The sequence below is a fragment of the Podarcis bocagei genome (genome assembly GCF_964188305.1).
Source record: "Podarcis bocagei genome assembly, chromosome: Z".
Taxonomy (NCBI): Eukaryota; Metazoa; Chordata; class Lepidosauria; order Squamata; family Lacertidae; genus Podarcis; species Podarcis bocagei.
In genome coordinates, this window is record NC_138140.1 from 12781377 (window position 1) to 12794776 (window position 13400).

Below are 13400 nucleotides of genomic sequence, written 5' to 3' on the forward strand. Positions count from 1 at the left end.
CAATAGTCGGCTTCTGTTTTTTTGTGGGATGAGCAAATGTCAAAAGTCAGTTCTTGGAAGGATGGATACCTTCCCAGGGGTAAGTGGGTGGTGTTTTTTAAGAGTTGAAATGTGTGTTAAGACTCTGCTACTTGAAACAGCTCTCAGTCAGGGTTGTCATTTTCTTATAGCAAGCCACAAGCATGCAAAAAACCATGGGAGGCCGAGATTAAATATTTTTTTTTAAATCCCTTCTAGGATAATCCTGCCTACTGTGAGCCAAGCCCTGTTTGAAATCAATGGGGCTTGTTTTCCAAGTAAGCCTGCTTAGGAGCAGGACTTTCTCATGCTGCTGTCTTAAAAGTGAAACATCTCTTCTTTTTTTTCCCAATAGGTGAACTATATCCTGGAATCCCGTGCCAGTACAACACGAGCAGATTACTTGGCTCAAAAGCAAAGAAAACTGAGTCGAAGGACCAGCTTCAGCTTCCAAAAGGAAAAGAAATCAGGGCAGCAGTGAAGTCTAGACTTGTCTGGAGTCCAGCTGCCCTGCTTGGGAATAAGTAGGAAACGCTCCCTCTGGGACAGGAGGGACTCATGAATTCTGGTGGCTAGTGGCCAGCCAGCATAGGAATTATTTTACAGGTATTATTTTACAGGTTGACATGACATATTTTACACAGCCGCTTTTGGCAATGGGCTTTGCCCTTTCATAGGAAAAGAAAAAAGAGCCATATCAGCCCCAAAGAGGACATAGTTGGGCTTTCAATGTCTCCCGCTGGGGCCAATAGAGGCCTCTATAGGCTTGACTTCCTGTTTGTTTGTTTGTTTGTTTGTTTGTTTGTTTGTTTGTCTGTCTGTCTGTTTTTGTAGAAATCTCCAAGGTACAGTTGCAAGGAAAGTGCCATAGGATCGCAAAAAAATAAAGTCCAGAGGTGAAAACCGAATGGCCCTTGTTTGTAGCCTACACACACACACAGGAGCACACAGCTCACAGACAAACCACAAAGACAAACGTATCGCTGCTGACATGATCAAATTTCCTAAAAACCAACAAACAGGACAAATGTATCCATTTTTGTTACTAATAAACAAATTGTACTCTTTTTCAATGTCTTAATTTCAGTGATTGGTTCTTTCAGTGGTGTGGTCAAAGATGGAAAAGTCGGCTGGTCTTGTTATCCCAAATTCATTGTCTTCTGCTGTGAACCATGTACTGTTTTTCTTTACTCTGAAACATACACACATACATGTCTCAAATCATCCATTGCTCTGGACTTTTCGTGACAACAGAGGAGAAATTCAGTTGTTGCATGCATTTTTATTTATTTTGTAAAAACCTGCCTAACTGGCATTTTCTCAAACCAATACATGAACCCAAAACACTACTATCCCAGATGCAGCTCTCCAACCAACCAGTGTGTACAGAAATGCATGTATGAGAGGAAGGTGTGCGTTAAAAATAGGGGAAAATAGCATACAGAAATGCATTCTATTAATTGAAACTACTTCCAAAAAATGTGTATATTAGACAAAGCTGCATACAGAAATTATTGGCAGAAATTTGCACTAAAATGTGGACGAATGTCCGTCCAGATTTTAGTAAGAAAATTGCAAATCGCTTGCAGGAATGTGGAGAACTAACTGAATTTAAGATTGGAAAAATGAAAAATGGAGAGAGCCAAAATAGGTTGGTCAATTCGTCCTTAGAGCAGGGCCAGGGATGTGGTCAGCAGGGAGGGAGGGGTGTAGGATAAAGCACATATCTCTGATGGGCCAGATTCAGAGAAGAATGTAAGAACATAAGAAGAGTTTGCTGGACTAGAAGAGTGGCCCATCTAGTCCAGCATCACATTCTCACAGTGGCCAACCAGATGTTCCAGTGGGGAGGCAGCAAGCAGGATTTGACCACTCCTGTCTCCTCTTCTGTGGTTTACAGCAGCTTCTTTTCAGATGCATTGCTGCCTTGGGACGTAGAGGCAGAACACAGCCATCACAGCTAATAGGCATTACAAGCCCACTCCTCTCTTAATTTGTGTAACTTTTAAAAAAAGTCATCTAGGTTGTTGGCCATCACTGCCTCCTGTGGGAGCGAGTTCCATAGTTAAACTATGCACTGGATTAGACTATTTGTCCTTCAAGAGATAGGGAGAGCTTTTTTGTAGCACTTCAGATCACTTCCACTGCACCCCTGCATCTATCAGGTGGATAGACTGTCTCAGGGGGGAAGCCTGTTGTCCTTTCTGGATCTTACCTGCAACAGAATGAGCTGATGAGAGTGCTGAAGTAGACAACCACTCAAAATGCCCAGAAAGGTCATTTTCAATGCTCAGCTATGCTGCACGAATATATATATCCCTGCAGATAGAAAGCTAGCTCAGCAAAAGGTGGTGATAGAACCTGTTTGTTTCAGGTGCCCAAATGCCATTTTGCAGGGAGTTTTGTGGGGTGGGGGAAAGTATTAAAAAGAGAAATCTCTCCACCTACAATCTGAAGTGGTTTGGCCCATTCTACCACCTCATTCCACGCCTGTCCTCCTACAGGTTTTCACTGATCCTCCATGCAACAGCCCTATAAGGTAGTTCTGGTTTATTAACATGGAAGCATTGCAATGAAGGAGCTGAGGCTGAGAGGCTATGTGTGACCTACTAAGTTCATGGCTCAAGCCAAGTAATAAGGTATGATTTCATTTGTGGATCTCCCAACTCACACCTAACCAGCTCTGCTAGGAATGGCAAGTATGACACTGCAATCCCATTTCCCGATTGCTGGGAATCCAACTCATCCCCCTTCTGGCTTCTGAGATTTTCCCATTTATTTATGGTATGCTCAGCAGACTGGCAGTTCAGGTTTAGAGAGAGAATTCCAAGCTGCATGTGCAGGCACCAAAGTTCTGCTTCATGGTGAATAAGTTGTCACTGTGGTGACCTTCTCATGGGATTTTTGACTACCTTTAACTAACCACCTGCTTTAAAGGCTGGTAACCAGCTGAGCTGTCGTGGCATAACCCAGGACAGCCCTATAGAGGTTGTAGCTCCACTGCAGTGGGAGCCCATCTAATCACTGGGAAGCCATTTATTTATTTCCAGAGGCACCAAATTACAAGCCTAGGCTGTTTCCTGGTTGTGAACTGGATTTGGCCTTTGGGCCACCCACTTCCTGGTATATTGTGTGGCGGGAACTCTTTTCCCTGCCATGCACCTTCTTGGGAGGCCTAGAGAGAGTTCAGAGCACTTTCTCCCCAAGGAGTGAGATGCCCAGGCTCTCAAGCCCACCCTCTGGGAGAAACCAGAAGGAAGGAACCTCATTAAGGCAATGCTTGGGTGCAGCCCAGCCAAGATTAATGGGGGCAGTTATTCACAGAGACATGTCTGTAATGGAACCATGAATTTCCAGAGGAATCTGCCTCCCAGAGTTGTTGCTACATTTCAGGAGAGAGCTTCGGCTGAAATTAATGCTGCTTAAATCATCAGCTCGAGTGCCAAATGGCCTTCTTCATGGCCTCTGCCGCAACTGGGAGCCAGGCAAAAGGTTTTTACGATGCACCAAAAGAGGAGGAGGAGGGACTCTCTGGAGGGAGGCTATAAAGCAGTGGCGCTCAAAACTTCCTGCCATTAGAGATCCCTTCTGCACCCCCATACAGACATACACATCGGCTTTGTTTGCTAAGAATCCTTAATGCCTCTGCTGTGGAACCTTTGCCCCTCCTCCTTGGCTCACTGCAGAAGATTCTGGGAATCTCCACTGGAGCACGTTCAGTTCAACAATGCATTGGGGGCAAGGAACACTGGGGCTTGCCAATGGTCGCTGTGGACTGAGGCAGCATCCAAAAATGTATGGCAGACCTACATGGCATCACGTGCCAGGGGAAGATAAAGATTTCAAGCAGGAGACTTGCCTCTCACCCAAATGCACTACAATGTCAAGAGTTGAAAGGTGACGGCTAGACTTCGATCTAGCATTAAAAGAGGAACAGAATGATTGCTTTCTTTTCCAACTTCCTAGACCATATAACCACAGACAGATCTGAAGATGTGAGCAGTGTCTAGAAAAAAATCAAGTAAAGCCCCAGCTGGAAGGACAAAGTGGTATAATCCCTTCAGCTACCTCAGGGCTCTACCACCTCAGTCTGATGCATATATAGGCCACCCTTTAGAATTAGCACAGAGACTGCTCTTCCCAGACTGGCTCCTCCTTTGGAGATGGGCAGAGAGTCAGTTGCCTGCAAATCGGGCGAGTGAATGGTTAAAGCAGGTCTCCTTGTCACGTTTTATTCTTGCTGCACACCTCTTGCTTTAAATGTAAAAATCTCAACAGGGTGATGTTGGCTATAAAAAGCCCTAAGCATGATTTGTGAACTCTCCCAGCCTTGGTAATCTCATCAGAGTAATGGGATTATATTTCAAATCGCCGTGGCCTGTTCATTACACATTTAAACTCCTTTTGACAGAGGAAAAGTTAAATAAAATGTGTGCGTCAACCGTGGTTGACTCTCCTGGCTCTCTCTCTTGATTAGGCAAACAGACGCTCAGCTCCAGAATGAAAAAATAATGCCCTCGTTTATTCACTTTTTCTGACAAGTCACAATAGATTTTTTTTAACAGCAAATGAGGAGGGCCTCTCTCAGGTGTGCCGAGGGGAGAGGGGCCTGAGAGCATCACCCCAACAAAGTTAATGTCTCCTCCAGAAAGGTGTTTAGGAACAACCAGCATGAGTGATCACATCTGGGGAAGGTGTGGCTGATTCCACCTCTGGCTACTGCCAGCATTTCTCCAAGCAGCTTGGCAAGGAATTAAGGATTATTCCACCCCTTGCTTGCCCATTGTTGCTTTATTTAGCTGCCAATATTGAATTGCACTAGTCTCTTGCCTTTTTGCCAGAATAGATATATGTCTAACCAAAGTTAGAGTCCTTTAGGATCAGGACAAAAGCCCTATCAAGTCCAGCACCCCCTTCTCCAAATGACTATAGAAAACCCACAGGTAAGGCTGAGAAGGCAGTAGCTCTTTCCTACTGTTATTCCTCAGCAACTGGCATTCTGAGATATCCTGGGCCCTGACCTGAACCTAGAAACTCCATTAACTGTCATGGCTAACAGCTGTTGGTAAGTTCACTCCATGGGTGTGCCTAACTCCTTTTTCATAAGGTCTTAAAAAGAGCTGCACTTGATCAGATCCAAGAGAGACTCAGTCTAACATTCTGTTGTCCATGGTGGCCAACCAGATACTTCTGGGAAGCTGACAAGCAGGACATGAGCACAGCAGCCTTTCTTCAATTGTTTGTCCTCAGCCTATAGAACTCGGAGGTAGGTTGCCTTTGCACATGGATGTTCTCTTTAGCTATCATGTTTCATAACCCATCAGCTCAGCAAACCAGATGAACATATCCAGAATACTGCAGTCAGCCGCAGTGTCTGGGCAGAAATCACGGTAATGTCTGGGAAAATCAGGACCTATGGCAACCCTAGATTAATTTAATTCCCCTTTTAAGCTATTTAAACTTGTGACCACATATTGGGGCAGCAGAAGTATAAGTGAAGTAGGAGCCTCATATCTGGCATTGGTTGGGAATTCTAAGTAAGAAAAAAAACTGAGTGCTGTTTTTTAGTCAGTGGTTAAAATCACTACAGCTTTCAAAGGTTCAGTCTGCCATCTTGATTCAAAAAGCCTTCTGACTGTAGCCAAACATAGATGAAATATTACTCTTAGATCTCAGGAACTGTCATGCTAAATTGGGTTACGATATCTTAAGAGGCGTCCGAATGCATAGTGAACGAAGCTTTCCAAAATATATAGTAGTTCATGCAGATATGAACAAACCTTTCCTTTTACTTGTCCTGAATCCATAGATAGTTTTGTTGACACTGTGGAGGAAGAATAAAATTATAAAGGAATTAATGAATTAAATAAAATTGAAATGTGTATGAGAAGGGCTGAGGACGTGAAGGTTGAAATGTGAAGGTTGTGTTTGCAAGAGAACCTTGAGATAAGGACAGAAGGACATGTGAGCAGGACCAGCTGCTATAACTGTTAAGGACAAAGGGAGGAGGGAAATATAAGAAGTTGGTATGCCTTACCCCAATGGAAGCTAGTTGAAGGAAATATTGCCAAATATGGACACAACTGCCCTTTGCTTCCCTTTGCATAGGAATGCTTATGCTCTTTTTCATATTTAGTGTACTGCCCCCCAACTACTTGCTGGTTTAGGCTGTGTCGCACCAGTCTTGCAATGCCTAAATAAGTGTCCTGTTTTGGTGACAACTGGTGTCTGGCTTCAGTTGGCTGTTCCAGGCAGATGGAACCCCAAAGCAACTACTCTATTCTGAACTTAAAAATGGAAAGCATAATGCTGGTGGTCAACAAAAGAGGTTGAAAGACTGTCTCAAGCTAAATCTTAAAAAATGTAGTATAAACCCTTGACAACTGGGAAACACTGGCCTGTGAGCACTCCAGCTGGGGAACAGCCTTTACCAAAGGTGTCATGGGCTTTGAAGACACTGAAACTCAAGACGCAAGGGAGAAACCTGCTAAGAGGAAGACACGCTTGGCAAATCCACACCATGATCAACTCCCGCCCAGAAATCAATGTCCCCACTGTGGAATGACTTGTGGATCCAAAACTGGTCTCCACAGTCACTTACGGACTCATTGTTAAAACCGTGTTTATGGAAGACAATCTTACTCGGCTACAAGTGATCGCCAAATAAGAAGATTTCCCCAACAGTATCATGGCAGAGGGTGGGAAGAAAGGTCTCTCTATCTGTTTTCTCTATGCCATACATAGTGGGTTTTTAAAACAATTTGTTACTGCTTTTTAAGCAAATACAGTAACAATAACCATTGAACACCCACCAGTACATCTAATAGTGTTTGTTCTGCCCATTGACTTCAGACATAAATTCACACATTCAGTGTTCAAACCTATTACTTAACGCAACCTCTCCACTGAGAAAATGGAGCAGGTATAATAAGGACTTGATTATGGTCATTAACGTAGTTAAAGAAAGGGGTCCCTGTTCCTTGGAAGGTGTCTCTGTTCGCTATGCCTTTAATTGCTCTCCTGTGTCTGGTGAGATGCTCAGACACTGCTATATCCCAGGTATTATTTTCCCATTTGTTCAGGGGTATTTCAATCTGGTTCTTCCATACATAGTTTTATAAAATCATAGAACTGTAGAGTTGGATGGGACCCCAAGGGTCATCTAGTCCAGCCCCCTGCTCACCTCTGAGGGTGGTCCTTAGTCTGGCAATGAGAGGTCTATTCTACAGCACCTCTCCTCTCCTCAGTGAAGCCCGGCTGGCTCCAACATTGTCATCATTAGAGCATCAGACTTTTGGGGCAGCACAAACAATTGGATATTATATTCTGGCTGTGTTTTTAATGCATTTGTGTATTTTTCTTCCTGTATTTTATGCTTCTTGTGAATCATTTCAGGACTTTTTGTTGTGGGGAGCAAAGCCTTTCCTGGTGCGCCACACCTAACACCTCCTACAGAAGAGGGTTTGTCCCTGGGGCAAACTGAAGGGTTCAAGCCTGGCTTGCCTTGCGGATACTTCTTCCGCATGGCCTGAACCACAATGGACATTGTCAGCTATTAGATGCCATTGCTTTGCCCAAGAGGGTGGACACAGAAGGGGGAAGCTGAGGACCACAGAAAAAGAAATGAGCAGCCACTTAAAGCAGGAATCGCCAACATGGTGCCCTCAAGATGTTATTGGACTCAAACTCTCTCTTTTCTTTTCTTTTTTGAAAATAATATTTATTACTTTTCCAACAATTTAAACACAACACTACAAAAAAAACACAATACAAAAACACTACATAACACTGACACATTAAACTAACATAGCCAAACAAAAACAGTTTAAAACACATCAAACAATTTCAGTATCTTATCTTTCATTCACTTATTTCCACGACCTCCTCACACCTCCCTTTTCGTATTCCACTTCTGTTAGTGGTTTCAGCAATTCCTTTCCATCTTCCTCTGTTTTCTGTCCTATAATTATCTTAACACATTCTAACCTTATTTTTTCCTTTAATATTCTATTAATCTATTTATACTTAATTCCTTATAACATTTCTACTAAAGCCATATAACATCATTCCAACATTCTTCTAACATTCATTAATTTTACAGTATTTCTGTAAATAATCTTTAAACTTTTTCCAGTCTTCTTCCACCGACTCTTCTCCCTGGTCTTGGATTCTGCCAGTCATTTCCCCCAGTTCCATATAGTCCATCAACTTCATCTGCCATTCTTCCCTGGTGGGTAAATCTTGTGTCTTCCAATACTTCGCGATAAGTATTCTTGCTGCTGTTGTTGCATACATAAAAAAAGTTCTATCCTTCTTTAGCACCAATTGGCCGACCATGCCCAGGAGAAAGGCCTCTGGTTTCTTCAGGAAAGTATATTTGAATACCTTTTTCATTTCGTTATAAATCATCTCCCAGAATGTCTTAATCCTTGGGCATGTCCACCAAAGGTGAAAGAATGTACCTTCAGTCTCATTACATTTCCAACATTTATTGTTGGGCAAATGGTAATTTTTTTCAAGCTTGACTGGTGTCATGTACCACCTATAAATCATTTTCATTAAATTTTCTCTTAGGGCATTACATGCCATGAATTTCATACCTGTGGTCCATAACTGTTCCCAGTCAGCCATCATTATGTTATGTCCAACATCTTGTGCCCATTTAATCATAGCTGATTTCACCATTTCATCCTGAGTGTTCCATTTCAACAGTAAGTTATACATTATTGACAAATTCTTGATTTTTGGATCCAACAATTCTGTTTCCAATTTTGATTTTTCCACCTGGAAACCAACTTTTTTGTCCAAATTGTATGCCTCCATTATTTGGTAATAATGGAGCCAATCTCACACTTTATTTTTCAATTTTTCAAAGCTCTGCAATTTTATTCTGTCTCCATCTTGTTCCAGAATTTCCCAATATTTTGGCCATTTGGCCTCCATAATGAATTTTTTCTGTGCCTTCGCTTCCATTGGTGACAACCATCTTGGGGTTTTCTTTTCTAACAAATCCTTATATCTTATCCAAACATTAAACAATGCTTTTCTAACAATATGATTTTTAAACGCTTTATGTGCTTTTACCTTATCGTACCACAAATATGCATGCCAGCCAAATGCATTATTAAAACCTTCTAGATCCAACACTTCAGTGTTTTCAAGAAGCAGCCATTCTCTCAGCCAGCAAAAAGCAGCTGATTCATAATAAAGTTTAAGGTCTGGCAGGGCAAATCCACCTCTTTCTTTGGCATCAGTTAATATCTTAAATTTTATTCGAGGCTTCTTGCCCTGCCAAACAAATCTGGAAATATATTTCTGCCACTTCTTGAAACAATCCATCTTATCCAAAATTTGCAATGTTTGAAACAAAAACAACATCCTTGGCAACACATTCATTTTTATCACAGCAATTCAGCCTAACAATGATAACTTCAAATTAGTCCATACTTCTAAATCCTTTTTCACTCCATTCCAACATTTTTCATAATTATCCTTAAATAAATTCACATTTTTGGCAGTCATGTTAACCCCTAAATATTTCACTTTCTTAACCAATGTTAGTCCTGTCTCCTCCTCTCTCATTCACAGTTAAGTTTTTCTCTAAAACCTTAGTTTTCATCTTATTCAACTTAAAACCTGCTACCTGTCCGAATTCTTGAATCAGTTCCAATACCCTTTTAGTACTAGGTTCTGGCTCCTGTAAAGTCAATACTAAGTGATCAGCAAATGCTTTCAGTTTGTACTGTTTAGCTCCCACTTGTATACCTTTAACCTCTTGGTCCTTTCTAATCATATTTAACAAAACCTCAAGGACCGATATAAAGAGCAATGGAGAAATTGTCGTGTCCCTTTCTCAATCTTAAACTCTTCTGTCACTACATTGTTCACAATTAATTTTGCCTTTTGTTCTGAATAAATTGCACCTATACCATTTTCAAAACCTTGACCTACCCACATCCCCTGTAGATTCTTCTTCATAAAACTCCAAGAAATGTTGTCAAAGGCTTTCTCTGCATCCACAAATATCAAGACTGCCTTAGTATTGATATTCACTTGTAGTTTTTCTAGAATATTAATTATATTCCTCGTGCTGTCAGACAAATGTCTGCCCGGGAGAAAGCCCGCTTGGTCTTTATGAATTTCTTCTACTAACACCTTTTTTAATCTTTTAGCCAAAATATATGCAAAAAAAATGTAATCCACATTAAGCAGCGATATAGGGCGGTAGTTCTTGAGCTGTGTCTTTTCAGTCTCTGTTTTTGGTATAAGTGTAATGTAAGCTTCCTTCCACGACTCTGGTGCATTTCTCCCTTCCAATATTTCATTGCAGACTTCCTTCAATGGTTGTATTAACCATTCTTTCAAAGATCTGTAATATCTTGAAGTCAAACCATCTGGTCCTGGAGATTTACCTAATTGCATGTTCTGGATGGCCCCTTCCACCTCCTGATCCATTATTTTGTAATTCAACATTAGCTTATTTTCCTGGGAAATTTGTTGTAATCCATTCCTTTTCAAAAATTTGTCAATGCCCATTTCTTTCTGTTTGTCCTGCGTATATAATTGTTTAAAGTACCTCTGGAAGCACTTTCTAATTTCCACTGGGTTCTGTATAATCTTACCTTCCACTTCCAAATTCGTGACGGTATTGAGTTTTTGTCTTTTTTTCATTTGCCATGCCAACAAATTCCCACACTTATTTGCCGATTCAAATGTCTTTTGTCTCATCTGTTTAATCTTCCATTCTATTTCCTGATTCATCATTTTCATATATTGTACTTGATATAATTTTATCTCTTTCAAAATCTCCTGCGGCTTTGGTTTCACTCTCAATTTCTTCTCTCCTTCCTTTATTTTTTCCAGAATTTTATCTTTTTTTCTCATTTTGAATTCTCTTCTTAATTGCATTCTGTTGTATCAAAAATCCTCTCATGACCACTTTACTTGCATCCCAAATTACTCTTTTTTCCACAGTAGTGTTCATATTTATCTCAAAATAGTCTCTCAAAGTTTTTTGGGCCTTCTTCCTAAATTCTTCACTCCTAAACAGAGTACCATTCATCCTCCATCTAAAAGAGCCAATTGGCGTCAATTTCATTTCCATCTTCACAGCATTATGATCGGAGCAAGTTTTGGGGCAAATTTCCACTTTGCTAATTTTCGGAGCCAGCCCTCTCGTTACCCAGATTTGGTCAATTCTTGTCCATGTCATTTTAGCCTCAGAAAAGAAGGTTCCCTCTCTTCCCAAGGGGTTCTTTGTTCTCCAAATATCAATTAAGTCCATATTTTCTGTCATATCAAAGAAAGTTTTTGGTAGTCTTCCAACCTTGGTGATTACCTGTCTCTGTGCCTTGTCCATATTTGTAGACACCACACCATTCATGTCTCCCATCAAAATCATATTGTAATCCATATAGTCCATCAGAGTCTCAGGTAACTTCTTGAAAAGTTCCGATTTTCCTTCATTTGGTGCATAGATACCTACTATCAAAAATTTTTCTCCTTGCGATTGGATTTCGATTGCAACAAATCTTCCTTGATCATCTTTAAATATAATTTTTGGTGATAAGCTCTCCTTTGCGTAAATGACCACTCCTCTTTTTTTGACTTTATCCAATGAAATAAATTCTTGGCCTAATCTTTTATTAATCCAGCAGCAAGAATACTAATTGCAAAGTATTGGAAGACACAAGATTTACCCACTCTGGAAGAATGGCAGATGAAGCTGATGGACTATATGGAACTGGCAGAAATGACTGGCAGAATCCGAGACCAGGGAGAAGAGTCGGTGGAAGAAGATTGGAAGAAATTTAAAGACTATCTACAGAAATATTGTAAAATTAATGAATGCTAGAATGATGTTGGATAGAAATTAAGTGGTTTCCAGCTGTAATGTTTTAAGGGAATATGAAAAATGGGTTGTTAATAGGGAAAAATCTAATGTTACTATTTTAAGACCAAAGATTAGGATAAACAAAGAGGGTAAGGATTTGCTGAGCCAACAAATTGAACTGGAATACAAAAAAGGGAGGTATGAGGAGGTCCAGGAAACAAGCTAAGGAAAATAAGTAATAGAAAAATGGAGTGGTTTTTTAATCATTTTTATTTTTATTTTTCATTTTGTATTGTAATATCTTTTAAAAATCTTAATAAATATCTTATAAAAAAATAATCTTTTATTAATCAATAACTTCCTGTGTAGCCTAATCATATGTGTTTCTTGTAGACAATTCAAGTCCAAATTTTCCTTTTCTCAATGAATGAAATACTCTCCGCCTCCTTTCAGGGGAGTTCAGTCCATTAACATTCCAACTCAGGACCTGCAACGCCATTGTTTGATTACTTTGGTGTCCCCCCAACTGCACCCAATGCTTGCTCCTCCTCTGTTGGTGGTGTTGTTGGGACTTTCGCTGGGGGGTCCAATCCAAAAGATAATGTCGATATATCCAACGTTGGTGACCTTTTCTCCAATGCTCTTAATTCTAATCCTCTGTCTGGTGATCTTCTGTCCAGTGCTGCTGGCTCTTTTCCAATTCCCTTCTGCAAATCTTCTTCGTATTTAGACAGAAATTTTATTTTATCATCTACTGATTTTATTTTTATTTTCCTTCCTTTGAAGCTGAAGGATAGGCCTTGAGGGAATTCCCACCTAAAAATAATTCTGTTCCTTCTCAGTAGACCAACCAAGTCTCCAAAGTCAGACCTGAGATCCAAGAGATATTTTGGGATATCTTTAAATATTTCCACTCTTGACTGGTGTATTACCAAAGTCTTCTCGTAGTGCCAGCCCAAGATTTTATCTCTCTCTTCTTTAGATTGGAGGGTAATCAAACAGTCTCTTATTCTTTTCTTCTCCTTCTTCCCTCCTCTTCCAAGTCTAAAGGCCCTCACGATTTTGAACTCCTCTTTTCCCAAATCCACGTTCCAACAATCTACAAATTCCTGCGTGAGAAACTCTGACAGAGAGCCCTTTTCCAGTTCAGGTACAGCTCTGATTCTCAAATTTATCTGTTTTTCCTTGAGTTCAATCATAGAAAGCGCCAACTTATGGTCCTCCAGTTGCTTCTCTAGTTCTGTAACTCTCTCTGTTTCCAGCTGAGTTGCCTTCGCTTCCACAGCTACAACCTTCTCCTTGACCTCCTCTGCAATCTGTCGAGTTGAGTTAGACTCCTGAATTAATTTCTCAATAGCTTCTGTGTTTGAATTAACTTTTTGTCCCAAACTGTTTATACTTTGTGTATTTTGATTTATGCTTTGTGTATTTTGATCTAATTTTCTATTCATTTGTTCTAATGATTCATTTATCCTACTCAAAGCAAGTGCCAAAACATCTTCTGAACTCATTCCTTTGGGTTTAGATTGCGTTGATACAGCCACAGATG

General features: G+C 40.5%; 1 protein-coding gene across 7 annotated transcripts in view; it reads left to right on the forward strand.

Annotated features, from left to right (window-relative positions):
- The window catches only part of MAPKAP1 (MAPK associated protein 1), a 189661-nt gene extending 188576 nt beyond the window's left edge, over window positions 1–1085 (forward strand). For all 7 annotated transcript variants that reach the window (XM_081180299.1, XM_081180301.1, XM_081180295.1 and 4 more), the window contains one exon: window positions 374–1085. In XM_081180299.1, coding sequence (XP_081036425.1) covers window positions 374–499 — 126 coding nt within the window. In that variant the 3' untranslated portion in view covers window positions 500–1085. The remainder of the gene's footprint in view (window positions 1–373) is intronic.
- Window positions 1086–13400: the final 12315 nt, after the last annotated feature.